The sequence below is a fragment of the Platalea leucorodia genome (genome assembly GCF_965183815.1).
Source record: "Platalea leucorodia genome assembly, chromosome: 3".
Taxonomy (NCBI): domain Eukaryota; kingdom Metazoa; phylum Chordata; class Aves; order Pelecaniformes; family Threskiornithidae; genus Platalea; species Platalea leucorodia.
Window position 1 is genome coordinate 12,202,149 of NC_138825.1, and position 23,669 is coordinate 12,225,817.

Consider the following 23,669-nt stretch of genomic DNA (forward strand, 5'->3'; position numbering starts at 1 on the left):
GCTATGATGAGCTCTCCACAGAGCAAGTCTGAACACTCCCCTCAGTTCCCTCCAGAGCCAGGCAAAGACATTGTAAGACCAGGACTTGTTTTGCTTTTCCTTTCATTAACTCTCAGAGGGCCATCTCCAAATTATTTGTATTTTTCAGCTGTTCTTTTTTGTTCTCAGTGCTAAGCAGGTAACTCTTTAATTGCCAGTGTTCATGGAGGACAATGGATCTATACATCAAAATGGCAGTTATCTCTATTATCATTCTGTGTACTATTATATTGTGTATTAACAATGCCAGGCTGCTATAACCATATATTCTTTAAACATATAGAACAGGACACAAGGACACAACACTCCAGTAAAACTCACATTCAACTTCATCTGTGCATAAAGGAAGCCAGGAACTTCAGCTCCATTTGAAGCGTGTTTCAGAAGACAGCCTTCAACTCCAGGAGGCACAGGCAGATACCTTGCATTCAGATTACCGTTTCTGCAGAACAACAGAAGCCAGTTACCCGGCCACCACGAAAAGCAAATCAACACTGCATCATCTTCTCTGCTTCCTCAGCCTCCCCCTCCTGCATGCTGTTCCTGTACTGCCTATACAAGCCCCATCTCCACAGGCAGATGATGCTTTGGAAATCACCAGCCTTGACTGTGGGAAGTTGAGAGCCCGATTCAAAAGACTATGAAGAATTTCACTGGCTTCAAGGCCCCCATGTCCTCCCCCGTCTGTGTGAGGATTCAGCCTGGCCTCAACTTCCTCAGCTGCTCACAAGAAAGATTTTTAGGTGAAACATTTACCATTTAAGTGTTCTCTGCTTCCCCGGGCGTATAAATAGCACTCTCTGGTTATCCTTGTGTAACTGCTCTACTCCAGCATTTGCTTGGCTATACTTATCTTGGACTTGACAGTCAAAAGGGGCAAGTGATACAAAGATGCTGAATAAAAATAGGCAGCTATTTTAGTATCTATGAGGTATTTGTACTAAATACCTGTATCGCACAAGTCCTGTTGATAGTCGGTACAACCACCACTACAGAAGCCTTCTTGCTGCAGAAGAGACAGCTGAGATTAAGCAGTCCTGCACCCCTGCCTCATGTGGCTTCTAATCCGTCCCTTGCACCGCAGCAGCAATCACTAGGGCTTCATGGCTGTTTTCTCTGTGCTGGCTGGTTTATTTATATTTGACTTGTAGGATTTCCCTGAAACGCTCCCTCACCTCAGCACTGGAGGTGGCTTTCATGGCTGATCATGGATTCATGGCTGATCCCAAAGAATCAAAAAGTCCTGTATTTGCCATTGATAAAAGAAGACGTTAAAGCACTGCTGGGACATGTTTTGCCATCAGTTATATCAGGGTCTACTGGGACCACATGTTAATGCCTTCAGATTTGATCAGAATTGAGGTTACAAAGATTTTCAAGTTTTCCAGGAGGTCACCCAAGAGGTCCGTGACAGAAGCAGGGAGAGAACTGGATGGAGTACATCTAATTCCATCTTCAGCACCCAAGGGTAGGATTTCAAAACATGATCCCACAGACTTTTCTGCCAGCACTGGAAAACCAGACAAAGAGAATCCAAGCACCTTGCCTGCAGTTAATTAAGTCAGCCTATATTTCCAAAACAATGTCACTTCACATGGACTTTTACAGCCAGGTATTAGCTGGCACAAGCTTCCCCTCACATTAGGAAAGAGATGTGACTGCACTAAGTGAGGATTACAGCAGGCGGTGGCATGTTTCACTCGATCGGTTGTGAGTGGCACACCCCAACCTCCCTTCTTAGATGTGTCAGAATTTTGATTGCAGTGATATACATGCCTCATAATGTTGTGACAATCTATCACTTTATGAATAAACAGTATTTATCCTGCTGGATTCTCTCAAATACAAAAGCTTTTTAAAAAATACACGTTTGGCTAATGCTAGAAGCTAGAACTTCAAAGGATGACAAGCGAGTTTCTGTGTCTGAGCTCCTTCTAAACTCAGAGGAGACTGCTCGGGGAATATGAGGATTGCTCTCCTCTAATTAGATGTGCTAGTGGGATTATCTTCATTCTTGGATGCCAATTAGTTTTTATGGAATGAAAATCCTGCAGCCCATTTCATGAACAAACTCATCTCTTTCATTCAGAAGGTGCTAAGGGGATGGATCTGAAGAAAAACATCAATCAAATCTGAAAAGCCACCACCATCTATCCAGCGACACCATCTATGCAGTTTCATCAATGGCAGCAAAAGTCCTTTCAGAGGTCCACGCATATGCAATGCCTGTTGCAACATAACGGCTGGCGGGGTTGCACAGATGCATAGGCTTTGCTTTCATTATACATTACCGTATATATATTTACCCGTAGCTCACTAATACCAACTGTTACAGTGGCTTAGAGCTGGTGCAACATGTAGTTGAACCATGCCCCAGGAATTCAATTACCATCTTAGTAGCTCTACAGTGAGGCAGGATCAGGTGCCCAGCTCATCTCCCTGTTCGTGTATGGTAACGGAGGAGTGAAAATCCATCAGACACATCCACTGGAGAGGGAACAGGCCAGTGCTCAGCTGGATCTCATCTGTGCTGCATCCAGACAGGGGGCCTGGCAAAGCAGCAAGGACAACACTTCAGGGGTGCATATGCCTGTATACACCCCAAAATCTTCGCACGCCTCCAGCCAAAGCCTCTGTGAGAGGTGGCAGCCAGAACCATGCTCAGACCTCCTCCTTCTTCTTGAGCAAAGACTATTTATCCTGTACCAGGCACCTGCAATGATGCTGATGAACGGAACTTGCTTGATGAGCTATGGGAGGATCTGACAAACGACAGGGACAGAGGTATCAGGAACAGTGTCTGCTTGAGCTAAATTCATGGAAGATGAAATGATACCACTGTTAGATAAGGCAAAATGCTTCTAAGCACACTCTGCAGCAGCCTGTGCTTGGGTGGATTGGGCTGGTACAGTTTGTTACTTGTAATGGGTGGTCAGTCTGCATATTTCGGCTCAGCCTCCCTCTCATCCAAAATCAATTAGTGATAAAAAAATGCACGCTCATAGGAGAACTGAATCTACAGGATGCAAATCACCTGAATGTACCAAGATATAAAACTACCTAATTCTGTATTTACACAATAACCAGCTTCCAATTTAAATCTAAGATGCACATCTTTTGCCTCCACTGAAATATTTTGGGTCATTTTTCCCCTGAAAGTTAAACACACCTGTCACTGCCTGTGGCCTTAGCTTATCAATGAACTGCCCAGCAAACTGAGCTCCAGTTGAGAGACAGAGGAGCTGTGAAGAGACCCTGTGTGGTACAGATGTGTAATTTCTGTAGCGTGGGCAACTATCTATATTTACTTTCTATATTTACTTTCTATATTTACAGAGTACCTCACACAGTGGGGGTTTGTTCATGCCATGTGCTCTTAGGCAGTACAGAAACAACTGCTAGGAACTGACTGCTAGTCTTTAGTCCCAAAGACTTTCTTCAAAGAAAATCTAAGGAATCTACAGGATATTTCAGCTTCAGAACCAAGAGAACCTTAAAAGTTCAGGTGGACTCTTCTCGAATTGTCTTTCTCAGTCTTCTTTAAAAAAAGATGATTTTCCTCACTTGTAACCCTCTTTTACCTTCCATGCAGGATCCTTCTAGCTCCAGCTCTTCAGTGATATATCTATACCACAGAAATAAGGTCAAATGTTACGTGGCCAAACTGAAAAGAGTTTTAAAATATGCCCATAAGACATGTAATAATTGTTAAGGGATATTAAAAATATATGCACAGACTCTGCTATGGTCTTCTGGAAAAAGCCCTATGCCAGCTGATATAAATCTTCAGGGCCTCTGTATACACTCACAGGCTACAGAAGCTCTAAAGGTACCACCAGAATGCAAAAAAACCAAATCAAAACAAAACCAAAAAAACAGCCAAACCCAAAACACAGGTAAGTGAGAGAGGGAAGACCGAGTCTAAACACAACCACTTCCCTGACATCCCAGGTTTTCCACATGAACATCTTCACATAGGCTGCTCACACACACCTATCTCCCTGCCCCAGTCATTCCTCCCTCAGTGTTTGTCAGCTCAGATGGGAGAAAACTAGATTATGCTGCAATACAGAAATAAATACATAAATAAAAAGCAGACTTTGGGGCCTATAGAATGAAGGACAGTTTTTCCATACTGTACTGTGAGCATGATTACCACTAAAAAGCAGTGCCACTTCCTAGGTCCTTCCCTGACAGCAACTTGCCAACCTTGCTTGCTCCAGGCAGTAAATGCAACTTCGCTCTTGCAGTTACACTGGTATGGCATCCATGGGAAAGATGACATTGATGTGAAACAACACGCACGTTTCCTGCCCTCCTACAAGAGAAAGCAGGAATTTTCCTAATACTGTTGCACTGCTGGGATTTTTAGTCACAAGTCTCTTTGTGTTACCCATGCTGCCACTTCTCACCTGGGTATAAATTCCTGATTTGCTGTCATAAAACGATGTGCTGGAGTCCCAGTCAAAACCTGTCACTCCAGATGAACCGATCATCAAGCAAAAATGCAGCATTGGATCCACGGGAGCCCTTACATGATTATTCATGGCTTTATGAATTCAGCTATGACTAAATGCTCTCCTAGCCTCAGCTGTAATGAAATTGCCTTGCTGACAACAGGAGCAACCTCTGCAGCCCCAGATGCCTCCTCCTCTGCAACGGGGTGGGGTAATAGCACCCCAACACCTTCCTCACCAGAGATGAGTCCTGAACAAAGAGCAATAGCATCCCTGAAAGCAGCCAGCATGTCTCGCTGAGCCCAACTTTCGGATGCTTGGCATCGCTGCAGGACCAGAGCTGCCAGGCAGCTGATGCCCAAAGAGCAGCCTGAGAGCTGTGGCGCATCTCACCCTCCGGTCTGGGCACAGTGGAGCTGCACACCTAGATCCACCACCTCCCCCAAAAGAACCCACAAAACTACCCCTGCCCAACCCCCCCAATATTTTTTTTACAGTATGCAATTAACCACACTGGTAACCTCACTGGTGAAGAAGTTTGGGGCTTGTGCAGTAGACTGTGAAACAGGATGGAAATTTCTTTCAGCAAGCAAAATGCTGACTTAAGCCCTTGTATTTTGAGTGCTGCTTGTCATTAAGCAGAAATGACTTTTACAGTTGCCTTTGCACTGCAAATAATTTCATTTAGGCAATGAAACAGCCCCATTCAATGTTTCTGCCTGCATTTTGTCAACTGTGCATGTTCCATTTCATATTTACAGACTGGAGCACTAGTCTGGCTTACTTAGTAATTCGTTTCTTTAAATATTTATAGCACTTGGACTCTCAGCAAGGGTTCTGTTTGGTAAGAACAATATTGTTCTGTTGTTGATACTGTCATGGAAATTTCAGAGGCAAATTTCAATTTTGTAAGATAAAAATATATAGATTTTTGCAACAGACCGTAACGATTTCAAAGGAAACTTTTTATTGCTGAACAATGTATGTACTGAAAAAAAAAAAAATCCCACTATGCCCTTGCACATAATTCCAGACTGAAAAGACAGTGCTGAGAGGTCTGTTTCATGACACCAGTATGCACACAGCGAAAGGAATTGCCAAAGAAATTTTCAATTGCCTCTTTTCAATTGCCACTGGCACTAAAAACAGAAACCCAGCTGCAAAAAGACCCTATGTAAGAGAGAGCAAAACCTGCAAAATGCAAGAGGAGTTTTTGCTAAGATCTCTTCCCACTAGAAAATCCTTTTTTTCTTTTGCACACCCTGATTTTAAGACTTTTAGGCTCTCCGTGTGAAACACTGTGTGCTTATAAAAAAGGCTTAAGAGGCTTAAGTTTAAAGGCAGCCTTGGGAACTGAAAATACCTGGCAGATACTCCATCAGTGTAAATTTGCCTCATTGCATCGACTTCAGAGACTACATTCAAATGATACCAGCTGAGAGCCAGGACCAGCGAGCACATCCCTGGACTGTCACTTTAGGCTGTGCTGTAGACGCGTGCGTTTTCAGGCATTCCCGCCTTGGTAAGAAACACGATAACCACCTATATTTGTGATGTAGGGACAATTTTCCAGAGGCAAATGATAGTTACAATTCCTCTGCAAAATGCCATACGGACAAGGTAGGGCCTGTCAGGGATGTTGCCTTCCTCACACACAACCCCCCTGTTCACTGGACACCACCATCCTTCTGATCCTGATTTTTTTCCAGCCTCATCTCCCCCATTACAACTCCAAGGACCTCAGATAGCTCACCCTGACAGCGAGGCAGACGAAGCAGAGGAACCGCATTTCAGTGCTGACCTGATGAAAACACCCTCAAAACTGCCAAAACACCCTCCCTGCCACCGCAGCATGCCAGCTGGGAGAGCAATCCCCCCAACCTCTGGAAAAGCAGCCACCATAATATGTAAAGTCAGTAGGAATGAGCAGCTGGGAGTGAGAACAATCAGTGGGAAAAAACCCAACAGATAGCGGCTCTGCAAGCCAAGCGGCAGTAACCGCTTCTCCTTGCAGGAGAAGCAGCCAGAGTTTGGCTCCCCAGAAGTGAAGGCTTTCAAACGCAACCTAAACCTTCCCTCCAACCCTGAAATAACCAAGAAAGCACCTCTCAAGGATAATCAGAATCTTTTCAGAGTAGAAGAGCTATTCTGCAAGCGGTAGAATTAATGACACATGAATTCAATGATTTTGAATGTGTACCCTTTCTCCCCAGGGATCCCAGCTTGCTCCTGCATCCCAGCCTGGCCATCCACCTGCTCCAGTGCCCTGTCCCCACCTCCCTCCCTCTTGTCCCAACCATTTTGGTTGGGCATGGTGCAGTCTGGAGCTGTGCAAGTACTGACTGGCTGACAGGACAAGTGCTGAGCGACCGGCTGGCAGGATGGACACAGGCTGACTTACTTGTCTTTCCCTCAGGGAGGCATTGATTTGGGTCTCTCTTCTCTATCCATCTGCCAGTAACATTAATTTAGGTCCTTCTCTTCAAACACGGATCGTCACAAACCTTCTGGCTTTGCCACCTCTGTACAAACAGGCAGCACTGGCATACCAAAGCTCCAAGCACAGATGCTACACATGGACCACATGGCCCCACACTAGGGCCACCGCTCTATCCCTTCTCCAAAGATCTCTCCCTCGTCAGAGAGAAGAGCACAGTCTGGCAGAAACTCACCTCCACATTGCCTGGCACTCATTCACTATCCCATCCATCCAGCTGGTCTCGACAAGAGGTTTATGACTTTGTGGCTGCCAGAGAGCGGATATTGGGTTCCTGTTGCACTCCCTGGAGAAGCACCAATTTTCAAGGAGCAGCACTTACTGCAAGCAGCGGAGGTTCACTGCAGCTGGCACCTGGCAGCCTACAGGCAGGACCAGGCAGAGAGCAATGGACATCTTTGCTGACATTCAAAATCCCATCACACATGTCTGCCTCTGCAGCTTTCCAGCCAAAAATCCTTGCAATGTGCTGCAGGCCCCCAGCCAGGGATGTAGAGCCAGCATACAGCCTGCCAGGGAACATAGAAAAAAGATTAAATGCCCTCACAAGGTGGAAACCAGCAGACGCCAAGAGCCATGACCTGTTATCCAGGGGTACTAATGTGGGAACCTGCCACCACTTCCCTCTCCAGACCTTGCAAAGGTGGCTTTGGCCAGCTGGGAGCGCAGGCCTCATGGGAAGGGGGTGGTGCCAATTCTCCCTGGGGCCCTTAGCACCTTTGCTGCCATTTGTGTTGGGCACTACCTGGTCCTCAGACCTGTCTCTTGAAAAAGCAAGTAAAGGACATACTCCTTGGCACAATCTGTCTGGATTTCCAGTCAGTGACCATGCCTACTCCCTTGGGCTTGGCCCCATATCTTAGCCTTAAGCAATGTCCCAGGGTTTCCTCAGCCTTTCTGCTAGCAGCTAGCACTGGCCACGCTCAGACAGGAGGCGCTCAGGGGCAACTGAGTCCAGCCACTCCACGTGACGCTTGAAAGGCTGAGCAGAAAGCATTTTAAACACTTTGGGAAGAAAACAAGACATGTGCTGGTGCAAGTCCTTACAAAAGGCCCAGCATCCAGTTATAACCCTGGGTGTGGAGCGGTGATGCAGCAGGAAAAGCAGAAAAAGTGACCGTGAAAGAGACCTCTGCTACCCTGGAGATGGGGAAGAGCAAACCATAGTGGGTGACTTTGCCAGCTCTCACACAAGGCATACTGAGCCTGCAAAGTATCACGCCCTAGCGCTGGGAAGAGAGTTCCCACACGCCTCCTCCTCCATGCAGACCCATGTTGGGTGGCCACCTCAGGGGGGATATTTCAGCTCAAATGGGTCAAGTGTGGCAAACTTACATTGGGAACAAAGTTAATAGGACACTTTTGTTCAAGGTTAGGAGCACCCGATGCTGCCCAGCCAGCATGTATGGATGACTGTCCCACACAGGCTGAGCAGCCCTGAGGACAGCGTGGGACCGCCCCAGCCCACAGGCTACTGTGCTTTGGGAATATATAGACAGTTATTCTGTGGCCACCTGCGGCTGTGTCCTGACTCTCTTGGCTCCCAGCCCATGCCCAGAGCAGTGATGCTCCCTCAAGGACCCCCCAGACCCAGGGAGGATGAGGGGACAAGGACGCAAAAACACGGCTGCCTCACAGAGCAGATGCTGAGTCGCTTCTTAAACAAGGGGACTTGGATCACAGACACAAATCCATAATATTTCAACCTCTAACTGCAGCCTTTCTAGGGGAGTTGCTGTTAGGCGAAGATGTGGGTGCAAATGCCCTGTCCTCTCACTCCTCCTTTGAAGCTCTCAGATACCCAGAACAAGCTGCTGGGAACGCAGAACAAACCAATTTGTGAAGGTTACACTGAAAATGCGTTGCAGGGCACAGCATTGATCTCCCCTATCCCCACCTCGGTATCTTTAATCACAGAATAATCCTGTTTCCCTGGCAGGAGGTGCTGATTTTAGTACCGATTTAGCAGCATTCCTGGCCCATGTACTGCATCTTACCCAGAAATGCAGTCATTACAGATAACACTGGATAGTGTTACCTGCCCTCAGGTTGACTGACATTTCCCGTTAAAACAACCTACCTTCTAGTGCGAGGGAAACTTTGTTCAGCTCAAACTGAGGTGAGATTTTCCATGCCAGATGTTCTTTCATTACAAGACTTTCCCTCTTAATTCACAGCGCCTGCAAATAAATAGGCCATTGCAAAGGCAATTTAAATAAAGGTTTGACCTTTCAGCCATGAGTTTTCTGGCTTTGGTTAGCTCCAGCTTAATCACATCTTATTATTTCATGCTCTGTGTGCTATGTGCCAGTTTTTACTTTTAAGGAAGAAATGCTGGCATATGTTGTTGGCTAATAGATGTGTGGGGAAAAATAGTCATTAGGGAAAGCCTACAGAACAGGGTATTTTTAAAATGAACTTTTGTGTTGTGGGAAAACACATGCCCCACACAAAATCACCTACACTCAATAATGAAATAGACACATTTATATAGGATGTATACTGCCTGTTGTACACCGATGTTAGCAACCATATGTCCCGATATACCCACACATACCAAAACACCTCAAACTCATGGGGAAAGATCCTCTGCTGGTGTAAATGGTCCCAGCTCCGTTCACAGGCTGGGAGCTACTTCATTGATGCCTGCTGAGGATCGGCTACGGCACCTGCCTGCTGCAGGAGCTCAGCTTTCTCCCTGGCTGCCTTTCGGCTCCAGGATCGGGCAGGTCGTTGGCATGAATCAGTGCCTCCCACTAGCAGCTGCGTGGGAGGGAAAATAAAGATTCTGCTGGAGTAGGCATCGATACCAAACATCCTGGAGGAGCTCCAAGCCAAGGAAAGCGGGGAATAACTTAATAGCAGGAGGATTTGTCAAGGATGACAAAATAGTTTGGATCAGGCATTTACATAAGGTTCATTCTGGGAATAGAGAGGCAGTGCTCACTGCCTGCCAGACTTAATCCAAAGATGAGCCCCAAGGCAACCCAGGCAGCTGGTGCACATGGGCAGGGGGCTTTGTGCCTGCAGCAATGTGAGTCACACCTCTGAGACACTGAGGGACGCTGGTCCAGCTCAGCTGGAAAATACCCAAGCCGAAGTGGACGCATCTCAAACAGACCTCGGGTGGGCTCTGGATCTGGGCCATGCAGCAGGGAAACCCCTCGGGCAATGGCTGTCAAGTCCTCACCGTGTCCTGTGTTCCTCCTATTTGGCAATGACGGATCCATTTTGGCCTTGCTTGTCATACCCTACAGGGCTGATGTTATTCCCCATCTTTTACTTCACTTACACATTTCACTTGAAGATCTTGTGGGATCTTGTATACCCCCAGCCCTGAAGTGTGTTGTGGGTTTTAGGTGTTGTCCTAACCGAGACTCGGAGCGCTGCTCCTCTGCTGTGAGCCAGGACACTTTCTTGAACAAGCAGAAGGAAACAAATCCTTGGAGTTTTTCTGCAGTGGAAGGCACCAAATGCCTTTGCAAAAGCAACTTCCACATACTACCAGAGTGTACAGGGGGATGAACAGAGGTGACAGCGGGCTCGTGGGAAGCCCAAGGCTCAGGCACAGCTTCCTGGGAATAGCCCTGGGAAGGCACAAGGCACGCAGCTGCAGTGGCTCACGCCAGGAGACAGAGGGGAGGTGGGTGGAGGGAACACAGGCTGTGGAGGGGACACCTTCGCTGCTTCAGGCAGGGTCATTGCAACAAGGGAGGAAACAAATGTGACTTGCACATGTGCAACCTTCGTAACAAGAATCAAGAGACCCTGCTCTCCTTTCTGTGCGAATTGCCAGAGCCGCAGAAGCATGATTTAGGGAAAGTTGGAAAAATTCTCTCCTACAGCTCTTGAAGAGGGAAGGAAGCAAAGGGCAGGAGGGCGCTGAGAGCACCTGGGATCATTCTGCTGGGCAGCTCTGCCCTGGGGTCACACAGCCGGCCCCACTGAGCGGCAAGTCATGCTTGGCCTAGAGCAAAGGAAAAACAACACCTCGGAGGGATGTTTCCTACTGTGCAAAGGTGCCACTTGCAAGCCATCCTGCCCAAAGCGTGCATGCAGCACGGGCAACAACTGGCAGGAGAGTTTCAAGGAGACTATAACTTCAGGTGCGGTTTTTGCCCAGTGGCTAAATGTTCAGTGGTTACAGCTAGGTCTGCTTTTGACAGCTGAACCAAAGCAGCCCAGCTGTCTACTGAGCTCGCGGTGGTGGAGCATGTTCAGGTACAAAGTCGTCCAGCATCGCCTGGTTCCTCGCCTCCAGGGAAACAGGTTATTTCCTGCCTTAAATAATGCAGTGGAGAAAAAATAAAATGATGGGATGGGTCACAGAAGCAAACAAAGCGAATGGAGAGAAACCAACAACAAAGAAGAAGATGATATGTGCTTTGCCGAGTGCTGAAACCACGGAAGCATCAAAGCTAAGCGCAAGCCAGGCAGATAGGAAAGCACTTCACCCCCTCAAAAGGAAACGCCATTTCTCAGAGGTTATTACACAGGCTGGGAAGAAATCTACAGAACATGGGACATTTCTGTGAGGGCCTTGTACCACTCTTGGTACTTAAACACCCAGAAAAAAATGTTATTTACCTGGAAGGAGCCATCATCAATCCACCCACGGATGGCCATACTTCCAGGCAACGATTTCAGTCCTTCCGAGGGCAGCTAAGCAGAGTTAGATCAAAACTAATGAGCCTCTGACTGTGCTTCTGTGGCTTCTTCCAGTCACAGAAGGCAAAAAAAAAAAACACCCAAAAGGCAACAGGGCTGAAAATTCTTGACATGCTTGAAATTTATGCAATAGCAACATGACAGGAGACGGCAGATATTTCGCATAGTAACAGATATCCAGATAGTGTAAACTCAGCAGTGTATCAGGGGTCATGGCAGCAGCAAAACTGGGACATGACCATTGGGATCAGACATGCCTAAGGGCAGGAACAATTGCATGGGAGTGTTCATCCTTTTCTATATGTAGGGATAGAGCAGAGGGACAGTTAGGTCACTTCAAAAGCATTCGGCCTTTGGAGTAAGAGCATGGGTTGATTCATGTCTTTGACTTCCGAAGAGGTGAAAAATAGCCACAGTGCAAGGCCTTTCTATATGTAACTGCTACAACTAGCTGAACTCAAATATCCTAGATATAGATTCCCTCCCATTCCAGGAGGGAATTTCAAGCTTCATGAACTTTCATTTGTTTTCTAGGAAAGTGCCCCAAGCACATGATTTCTGGTTTTATTCACAAAGGCCACAAGCTTCCTCTCCTTCATTTTGCAACAAGTGTGGGGCTTCTGTCTGTGAAGGGAGTGAACCTAGAAGTGTTTTGCACCACATCGCAGGATGCCAGATTATCACCCACCTAAACAAGGGCTGAACTGAGTGTTATCACCTATCCATTTTCCGTGTAGGTAATTTACCTTTCCTCAAAACTTTACCTCTCAATCACCTACCGTGCAAATCAGCGTGGACACAGGAATCGGACTCATACTCCAAAGAAACCAAATACAATTAAGAAAAAAACCCTCTCCTCTAGACAAGACCTGCATCAAATTTATCACCTGCTCCAGAGATGTTTATTCCAAGGAGCTGTCTCTGCCCTTCCTTCTATCTCAGTGTGAGACACACATCTATTTTTGGAAGGTTTATTGGCATGAGCTGAATATTGTACCTGGAAGCGAGCAGCGCACAGAGAACTACAGGCGCTCCTGACCGTGAGGGGCGCAAACTTTTCAAGACTCTGTGTTTCAGTAGGACAGAGCTTACCATGTCCTCTGCAAGATGCCAGCCAAGATTTGTAGATGTGAGTCATAATCCAAATTTTTCAGCTGCATCCAGTCTGTTCTGCCTACATTGCTCTTTAAAATCGAACAGTTTCATGCTTTCCTCTGCCGGTATCTACCTTCATGCTCTTTCAGCAGCCACCTATTCTCTGTTTTGTCATTACTTGCATCTCATTTCCTAAAGGGTTGAAGAGTAATGAGTCCTCTTATCCCTTTTCTTGCTGCATCAGAAATCTCTAATACAAAAACTGGGATGTTAAAGGCGGTGTCTGCGCAGCTCCAAGAGCCCAGAGGAGCTGAAGCAGAATGACCTCTCTAGAGGTGTCTCGCCTCCCTTTTGGCCCCCAGTGTGTAGAGAAGCAGCACGATCCCCCCAGAGTGGGACCCCAGATTAACTTCCTGCATGGACACACACCTTCCAAACTAAGATTCCCTCATTTTGCCATCATATAAAACCCTTAATAACACATGAACAGCTACTCCCTTGAACGTTTTCTAAATCTCATTCAAAAAGCGGATAAAAAGACAGCAGCCCAGGTTTTTCCAGGCCCCAGGAGGAGCACCCTGTGTGCACCCTTTCTCCTTACAGCCCAAAAGAGGGGTTCCAGGCAGATACCTCACATTTGTTAAGAGTGGGGAAGGCCACGTCTGGCTCTGGGGCTAATCTAGGGTCAGACTAGAGTCCATTAGGACTTCCCTTCTCTTCCATCAAAACCCAGCAGGTATCTCTCAAACATCATCAGCAGGACTCTCCTAAAGAACAGGACCTTCATATTTTGCTCCAAGCTTTCTTTGTGGAAATTGTATGGGTTTGGCTTCTTTTTTATTCTTTTTTTAAAAATCATAGAATCATAGAATCGTTTAGGTTGGAAAAGACCTTTAAGATCATCGAGTCCAACCGTTAACCTAGCGCTGCCAAGTCCACCACTAAATCACGTCCCTAAGCACCACATCTACCCGTCTTTTAAATACCTCCAGGGATGGGGACTCAACCACTTCCCTGGGCAGCCTGTTCCAGTGCCCGACTGCCCTTTCGGTGATGAAATTTTTCCTAATATCCAACCTAAACCTGCCCTGGCACAACTTGAGGCCATTTCCTCTCATCCTATCAAATCTGACCAGGGGACCACGTGGTTTTAGAGCTAACCCAAAGCACAGACCAATTCATAACCAAACCTAATATAGCAACTGAAGGGATTCAGATGCAGTCCTCTGACTTTTCTAGCTCTCTCTTTCTGGGAGATTATTTCCCTTAAAATGGCAGTTAAAAGGTTTTGCACAGCAGCTCATATTGAATTGTGTGGAACAGCATAAATGCTGGCGAAAAATTATAAGCAACAACATCTGATTCACACTGAAGACCTTTCTTCCTCCCTGTACATCCCTAGCAATAGCTCCCTACATCCGTCAGTATTAACGCCCTTGTAGTTGTGACAGATCTGTGGTGGTTAAGCAATGTGAGCTGGCAGGGAGAGGCTGGTACTGTTACTGTAATTATTGATAGCACACTCAAAAGCACATTTGTTTTTTCCAGCTCTATTGCTGAAGCAGTTGGTATCACCCTTCTCCATAATTTTTGCCCGCAGGATGTTTTTCTCTGGATTCTGACAGGGCAGCACCTGCAGATATATTTACTACTACCAAAATGATGCTGGATCCTCATTTCCACTCCTTTTTTTCCCCTAGCACCATTAACTTGAGTAGCTGGGGGAGCAGTTGAGGGTCTCTTCCAATATTTTGTGTGCCCTCCAGCATGTGTACAACACCCCTGCCATAAAAACAAGCAAACACATCAAGCAGAACCACCAAGAAGCCAGATGTATCAGTTTCACGACGATTCAAAGACAGCAACCTAAACCCAGACAGTCCCAGTATAAATCTATTTGCAAAGGGAGATTGCACCAAGTCCAAAGATCTTGGCCGTAATTTGCAGCCAGCTGGGCCAGCAGGGCCTCTTCCTGCTCTGGTTAAAGTCAGCAGCCAAATTTCCATTGCCTTTCCTGGAAACACCTGCAGAGCACAGCAGCCGTGCCAATCTGCCAGGGGCAGCAAGGCAGGAATAGCAGCCCCATGTGAAACTGCAGCAGGGAATCTGACTTGCATGAAACACAAACACCCGTGCTGGGATCTGGCCAGCACAGAAAGGGAACAGATGAGAGGTCTCATCAGCTGGGCTGGCAGAGTAAGAGCTATCTCCAAACTGAAATGCTGAAGATCAAATGCTAAAACTCGTGCAAGTGGTGTGGCTGTACTGGACTAACCACATTACCTGGGAACCTCGATGTGGACCCCAACTGTCCTTTCTTCTTTCTGCTTTGCTAATGTGCTGTCACCTTCTGTATATCCCTTCCTCTTGCTCTCTGTGCTGCCTTGAACACATCCACACTGGAGAATGAATGGCTTCCCCAGTCAGTGAGCAACATCACCACAGCAAACCACCCCTTCACTGGACAAACCAGTGGGTGGAAAACATGCACAAGGCACACGTCTTCCTGGCAGAGGCAGTAAAGCAGCAAAGGAGCCACTGAGCCAGGAGGCCTCCAAGAGAGAGACCTTAAGTGGTTGTATGGGGGTTCATTGCTCTGTTGCTGACTGACATCAGGCTCTTTGGTCTCAGAGAGACCTGTTTCATTTTAAAGGGAAAATTCCTCCAGGGATCTCATTAGCACCATCATGAAAGACAGAAAGGAACTGGAGACTGGTGGAGGGGTGATGGTGGGCAGGGAAACAGGACAGAAGCGCTGTCAAGCTGCATTTAAACCAGCAGGGGAAGGAGCCTGGGAGCGCTCTGCCCTGTTGGGACAGCCTTGCTGCCCCAGGGAAGGGCTGCCTCCTTACCCTTGCCTGCAGGGTGAGTGGGTGAGGGGTGGGGGGGCAACATCCAGGAGAGCAGCTGCCCAGAAACTCAATCCAAGGCACCTGCACTCCTGGGGCAGTTTTCCCCCTGCCAAATCCCTCCTCCCCGCTGTGCTCTCACTCTTCCTGGGGTCTGTCCTCCTCCTCTCTCCCATCACTGGCTGGACACTGTTGTTTGTGGGGGGCAGCAGCTCTCACCAAGTTCGTGCCTCTACAACTGGCAGCAGAAGACAAGGCACCCATGGCTGGTTTGCAGTGGCAGAAGGTGCGCTGGCATTGTTACACAGCCACCTCACTCTGCAGTGCTGAAGACTGGTTTGACACAGGATCCTGGCGCCGTACACATTTTAAGCTGATTGCTCCTTGAAAGCTGCTTCCACCTTTCTGAGGACTCCATTGCAAGAAGGGGGTGAAGCAGTCTGTGAAAGAGCAGTTTAGTGGATCCAGGACACGGGTAGATTCCCCTCTATTAGTCTGAGAAAAGTCACAAAAGCAACACATAAAAAAAGCAAAGAACCCACAAAAACAGGAGGAAAAAAAAATCCAACTTAGTTAATTTGAAGCAACACACCTTAGTTATAACTGCAAATCAGCTTAAGAAATTCAAACAGACATAAGTTAGGCTCCCTGTGCTACTGCTCACCAGAGGTAATATTTGTTATTACAATTTCTTCTGTGTAGCATCATAAAATGCCAAATAGGATTGTGCTTCTTTCAAGAACAGCCTGTTCAAAGCAATTGGTGAGTCTTGCCTGGAACACCTGGCAAAGGGAGGGATACATTCATCTCCCCGTGTCTTGAAGAAATCGAGGGGAGATGTATATCAAGGAAATGAGTAATACAAACGGTTTGGCTTTCAGCAGACTTGGAAATATATACAGCAGGTTCCAGCACAGGTTTGTAAAAAATTAATTAGCAGTGAGTGGGAAAAGGAGCGATGAGTGTTATTCTCTGTGCTGCAGTCTTCTTTAACTTAATAAAAGTGACTGCACTATAAGATGCCAGTGAAACACCTCCTAAAATTAAGTGTTTCTCCAGAAATGGAGCTGTTCATTTCACAGTAGGAATGATCATGTATTCTAAACTCTATCATGTTTCATTATCATTAAAAATCAATGGGATTTTGGAGCCTAATTTATCCAGCTGAGCTCTGCTCTGCTTCTGTAAGCACCTAAAATATGAAAATCTACCATAAAATAATGAGGTTTATTCTAAATTTTAATGAAAATCTAACAATAAAAGCTTGGAGAAGATAAAGCTCGGAGAAAACAAAGGTCAGAATCTTTCCAGAAGGTTTCTTTGACTTGCAAGCCTCCCAAGCAAGCTGTGAAACAAAGCAAAAACTACATCATCCATTCACTCCTGGTTTCCACAAGCACAAAGCAAAGGAGAAGTAGGCCTGCCAAATTCATATCGATGCATCAGACCCAGAGCACTTTAAATTCCCCAGGTGGCAGTGACCAAAACCAATTGCTGGCAATTAGTCCTTCAGATCATGTATTAATGTCATAGGGCAAATGATAGTCATGACAGCTCAAGCTGGGCAACCAATGCATTGGGCGAGTTCCCACAGCAGCCAGTGATGATCTTGCCAACTAAAAACAGAGCAAGGAAGTTCTGAGTATAAACAGCAGCAGAGCTTGTTAAAAGAAGCAAAACTTTGCTGTAATCAATCAATGCCAGATGATCCCCACCGGAAAGCAACCACCTCCATGGTTCAAACACCTCACAGAACATTTTCCTTCATCCATCAACACACCAGGAAAGTAATCACAAGGTCTTGTGCAGTGCCAACAAAGATAATAGTGTACTCAAGCAATGAGCATTGGCTTCCTCTCTGTGAAAGTTCTGGGCTCAGACCCCACAGTAGCAGAAATCAGCAGGGGCTAATGGGTAGGGAGAGAGCTGGAGAAAGCAGCATTGCCCCTACAGAATCAACCAAGCAACCCACAGTCTTGGGCATGCCAAGATGTGAGCTCTGCTTTTCCTAGATACTCTGCATCTTACAGCAGGCAGCTACCAGGGCAGCTGGCACCAACTCTGCATCTTCCCTATGGATACCTCTGCAGAGCCCTTACTCATGGATGTATTTTGGGTTGCTCACAGGAAAAAAAAAAATCCCCATTCTGCTCAGCTGGCATATTTGAAGTGTTAGAAACATCACTAAGGCGATAAAGCTTTTCCTTCTCTTTTTTTATCCCTCCTGTTAAAAAAAAAAACCTGCTCAGAAGCCGTTATTTCTTCTCTCTCTCATGCACACACACACTTTTTCTGTCGAAAAAGCTCACCCGCGTTGCAATCATGATCTGGTGGATCATATGTCTGTAGGTAAGCACGCACAGCTATCAGGCATCCCCGTGGAGCATAGGTGTTACAGTATCAGTCAGATACAGAACAAAATCTTAAGTTTCCTTCCTACGTCTGGGGCATACCATGCCAAGCTCGTTCAATCAGTCTGTTACATTCAACAGCACTTGGACATCCACGCCTACACAGGGGCTGAATTTGGGCTGGGCCACTGTTTAGCTGGGGTAGGGACATAGGTCAATTTAAAAGCCTGGTATGTAAAAATCATCGTGTTTGATGTCCCAGCAACAGACACTGTATCACCCATCACCCATCCCGATTAGTCAACACATCCCAAGCACGGGGTCCACAGATGCTCCTTATGCGGTGCTGCCTTGCAGAGGCCAAGGTGGCAAGGTCTGCTCCAGATGAACCCCTCCATGGAATATGTGGTGTTGAAGGTGGTGCTAAGAGGAACAGTGTCTTTCGAAGAAAGTCACCTCTTTTTGGAGTAAAGCCAGGCTCCAATGACAGAAACAAACCAGCACCTTGCTCACTTCTCATGTGGCACATCAAGGCTATGTTCTGTCCGTGTTTGTTTCAAGAGGAATTGCAGGACGTCATCTGAGAGTCCGGGTGTTTTCTTTCTGTCTTCCAAGACAACTTCTCCCTCAGCTGGCTTTGAAAAACAAGCAGTAGTGGGGTGGTTTGGAAAGATCTTACACCCATCTCTGTTCAAGACCACCTGGGCCATTTGCAGGCAACGCGATGCGTATTTTGTTCCATCCCGGTTTGCTAGCTCTGAAATCTTCTGCAACAGACATCGTGATGCAGCCTCGTAGGTGGGATCCATTCTGTCTACCTGTTTTTTGCAATACATTTTGTAGAAGCCATCAAGAGATTTCCTGACACTAGTATCTTCCGCACTATCACGTTCATACATCCACGAGAGAGCAGCATCGTTAGGTTCAGTGGGCTCACACAGCCCTGCTTTTGGATAACATCTCGCGTTTGCTTTCTCAGAGCCTCCAGCAGAAAAGCTTGCAGGAACTGCAGAGGGTAGATTGTTCTCTCCTGCAAGCACAAGATCAATGAAACTCATTAGTCACCAGGTCATCCCTGTGGCAAAATCTTTTTTTGTCCCCCCTCACTGCAGTCTGGCAAACAGTCTCTGTGCAGGAGTGAGCTAAGTACTGCATTAAACTCAGCTGGATTGCCAGAGGGGCTTGCTGCATAGATTCATACAAGATGGGCTGTATTTAGGGATCTCATAGCCGCCCCAGCCTCCCCCTACTGCAGTGATTGAACCTACCTGGTAATACACACCTCCTAGCTCCTCTCAGTCATACTTCCAAAGAGGTGGAAATTGGGATCTGCTGTTGCCGGAGACAACAGCTGACCCACAGGAAAGTCTAGTTTGCAGCTGAAGCAGTTCTGCCTCTGTTTCCTTTTTCTCCCTTTGTCCCCGGGTCTAATTCTTCCCTTTTCATAGTTCTCAATTTTATTCTTACAGCACAATGTGCAGTCCTGTCCTTCAGCTTTCAGCCAGATCTAGAACCTCAAAACCAACACTGTTAATGGCGACTGCATAGAGTTTGGGAATGGGGATTGCGAAAGGGGACCTTGTGCTTCCCCATGAAGTCTGATTTTTGCAGTCCAGCTGCACTAAACACTCTTCCCACATCCTGCAGGAATTTTTATAGATAACATTTATGTAAAGGCCAAGGACTTATTCTTGCCAAGCTCTTCTCCTCCTTCCTTGCTGACCCACATCTCTGGATAACAGTCAGGGCTATGGTTCTCCTGCTCCAATGCAATCAAGGGGGATGCTTTATACTTGCACCTAATTAATACAGCATCAGCACAGAGACTCTTGGCAATGACGTGACCAGGATGATCAGCAAGCCACACACAGCTTCTAGTATGAAGAGCCTCCACAAAGGGACCTTGAATTGGGCTCTGGTACCCAGGGAGTGCCTCTGACTGCAATCTCATCTCCAAGCCCGCCATGCCAGCCTGTTTGCCAAGCACCTGAGTCACCAACAAGAAAATTTTCCAGGATTCAGCCAGAGGTTGCACAGCTGTCATCTGCAAGTTATGTAAGCAGGATGCAGGGAGTCAGAAAATAGCTTGGTCTTTTCTAATTCTGTGAAATATGAAGCAGAGTGCAGTCCTTCATTTCGGTAAGAGACCATGTTCAAAGGAAATCTCAGTGTGGTGGCAGAAGGCTGTTCTTTCCCTCCCAGTACACAAAGAGCTACCCTCCCCTTCCTGAGTGGTCAGAGATTCATTAAAAGGAAATTAAGATGTCTGTGCAGCCATACTGTACATTGCCTCTTTCTTCCTCCCCCTACTTTTTAGCTTTGATCTTTCTTTTCAATTTCACTTCATCTCCAACTCTGCAATTTTAAATAGAACTTTTCCTGCTCTTGCAACGTGTCATGTCCAATGCAGTACAAAGAAAAGCTTAGTGGCCTTCTTTTAACATCAATATATGCCATCAGAGTAGTGAATCAGAGCTAATCAAAGAGAACAGGTCCATTTTGCCTCAATAATCTCTCCGCCTTGGTGCCTATGTTAAGTTAGAACTGAAGCCTCATGCACCTCTGATAATTCAATCAAATAGCACTTGCACTTAGGCTCCTGTGGCAATTGCAAACCCTTGTGCCATGTTGTCGTCTTGCTACTTCTTACACGCAGCTCACAGCCGTATTTTGTAAAAGAGCAGCAGCTGCCTCCAGCTACAAATCTCAACCCTACGTGATCCAGGAAGAGCAAAATCCCGTTGGTTTCATGGTGTCAGGGGAGACCTTTGCAATGCTGTTCTACCTTTCTCCTGCGATCTTAGGTTGGATATTAGGAAAAATTTCATCACCGAAAGGGTAGTCAGGCACCAGAAGAGGCTGCCCAGGGAAGTGGTTGAGTCTCCATCCCTGGAGGTATTTAAAAGACGGGTAGATGTGGTGCTTAGGGACATGGTTTAATGATGGACCTGGCAGTGTTAGGTTTACGGTTGGACTCCATGATCTTAGAGGTATTTTCCAACTTAAATGATTCTATTCTATTCTATTCTGTTCTATTCTATGCTAAGCCAGTACGCCCTATAAAGCAGCCATCCTCTGCTGAAGCACAATCTACTGAAGAAGTGACCGGTAAGTATTTCAGGGGTATATTTAGGGGTTTGATTAGTCAGAAAGTACTCAATTATATTATTGGGAGAACAGTTTTCTTTCAGTTACTGATTAAAATGTATGTATCTCTATTTTGCAACAGTAGGCCCTATCCTCTTAGTGGATTATTTTTCCAGCAAAGCCTTCTTAAGGCAAGACATGAAAAGTTAGACGCAGAATTCCTGGAACTAATCTATATCCCACGAAGTTGCACCTTTCCTGAGCTTTCCTGACAATTTTCCAATACCTTATCAAACTACGTGCTAGGACTGAACTTTGCAAATACACTCAACCCTTTTCCTCCCTAAAAGCTATCAGTCGAGGTAGAGGTCCTTCCTTGACACCCTCTAAGGAGCTGACACTGCTATTGTAATGCACAAATTTCCTGAATGATGTATAAACCAGTGGGCACAAACCCAGTAGCTGGATGCCTGCAGGGTCCAGAAAGAGCTTCTCAGCTGGGGCACACATACAGCATGCCACGTAAGCCAGCAAACATGCTGCTAAAGGCAAAGGCAGCATTAAACTAATGAATCCCTTTCCATGCACCTGCACCCCTCAAGAAAGCTGGAATTCCCTAATAACACATAGCAGCGTTGCTTCAAGGCTTAGACCTCTCTGGCTGGCTCTCATGAGCAGGAAAAATGTAGTTTTGTAAACTCTTTACCCTTCCATGGCAAACTTAACAACACAGCTGTCACACACACCCTTGTGTTGGCTTGACCCAGCACCTACAGAAGTCAATGCAAAGATGAGCGGGGCTGAAAACTCGCACTCCATTCGCCTGAAATGGAGTTTCATCACCAATCTGGCCCAAATTATTTTTAGCAATTTTCACTCATTTATACTACCAAGCATGTGTTAAAGGGAAAAAAACAAAAACCAAAAAAAGCCCCCAAAACTGAAACAGGTCATTACTCATGTCTTGATTTCATTCTCACACGATAGATAATCATCAGTAAGAATGTATATTATTTCGTCTGCGCCTCCACTCCACACTAATTGAAGTTTAGCACTTGCAGCTTATTAGTAAAAGACCAGGGGGCTGATAAAAGGATATTCTTTGTGTTTATAAACCCGCTGATGAAAATTTAAAGTCTCCATCTGGTACAAGCACATAACCCTACTGCCCGAAGCACACAACCGAATCCTGCTTTGTTTACAAAAGCAGCTCACGTAGCAGTTTGAGTCTCTCTCTAACTGTGTTCAAGCACAAACAGTCAGAGTGTAAAATAAGACATCCCTCACACAGCAGAGCTGTTTGGCTAGCTTTCTGGGGAAAGAAATCCCCCCCAGTTCAGGTGGGCCGCAATCCCTGCAGCTGCTAGTGCTTCATTAGAGCTGGTGTTGCTGTGATCTCTGTCTCTGTCCCTTGCAGAGGCTTAGCTGGATGCCAGCAGCTGCTAATTCTCTAGTGACAACATCTTTAACTGGATTTGTCCAAGCCTCCTGCCCTCTCCCACACTGTCTCACTGCCTTCCGGGGACCCTGCTTATAAGACATGTGGTTGCCCTCCTGCCCAGTCCACAAAGGCCCATCCTATTATCAGGGTCTGGGAGACTTACACTTTAGATGTGAGCATGGGAGAGCTAAACCACAGTGTTTGTCATCAGCAGTTCTGTGAAAATGGTAATTACATTGCTTGTTTTAGGGCAGGAATCATTTGCCCTAGGGCTTAGGAATGACTCATCCCTGGCACAGATGGAGCTTGATTCCAAGCCCACCAAAATGAATGCCAATCCCATACCTACCTCAGAGCTGCTCTGGTGCTCTCAGGTGTAAGACACCACTGGAGCCGGCACATTCAACAAGGGCAGCAAGCATAATCTCTAAATGGTTCAAGCCCTTGATGCCTTTCAGCCATTTGATTGATCACATACTGTGGATAACTTGGAGCAAGGGCTGAATTTCTCTGGGAGCCTCTATTGTGCCACTCTAAACAAGGACCAAGAAAACTATGAGACTGAGAAAAGTGAATCATCTTTTTGAACAGAACTAAATTAATCTGGAGATATACAAATTGCCCTTATGTTCACAGTAGTGATTGAAGTTCAACTGGATCTTAGTTAGATGATGCTAGAGCACATCCCTATGTTGTAAAGTCAATGATAGGACTGTTATCCAGAGTATCTCAGAGTGATAGATATTATTTAGGTACTCAAATCTGAGATCATGTACTGAGAAAACACGTCTCTTTCCTGCTACAGCCATCCTGCCAGCTGTGAAGGCCCGAAGAGACCATTAGGATCAGCTTGTCTGAACAAATGTTCTTGAACAAAGATTACCAGAGAACTGAGCAACACAACAGTGGAAAGGAAAAACAAAGGAAAGGAGAGAGCTAGATGAGAGAGAAACTCTTTCCTTGGGTGAGACTATCCCAAGAGTCACCAACACTTTACCTACTCTCCCTGGGAGTAGATGGGGCTGAGCATAAGTGAACACAGCTTTTTTTCGGAGTAGCTGAAGAGCAGAAGCACGAGACATGTTCTAGCTGGGAGACACAACTCCAGCTATTGGCTCCCATGTCAGAGCTTAAAATACTGCCTTGCTCGAGGCACCACCATGATTTTACGCCAAGTTCAAGATC

General features: G+C 46.3%; 1 protein-coding gene across 3 annotated transcripts in view; it reads right to left on the reverse strand.

Moving 5' to 3' along the window:
* Window positions 1-18,340: 18,340 nt before the first annotated feature.
* The window catches only part of SHLD1 (shieldin complex subunit 1), a 47,362-nt gene continuing 42,033 nt past the window's right edge, over window positions 18,341-23,669 (reverse strand). For all 3 annotated transcript variants that reach the window (XM_082306298.1, XM_082306299.1, XM_082306300.1), the window contains one exon: window positions 18,341-18,986. In XM_082306298.1, the coding sequence (XP_082162424.1) occupies window positions 18,466-18,986 (521 nt within the window). In that variant the 3' untranslated portion in view covers window positions 18,341-18,465. The remainder of the gene's footprint in view (window positions 18,987-23,669) is intronic.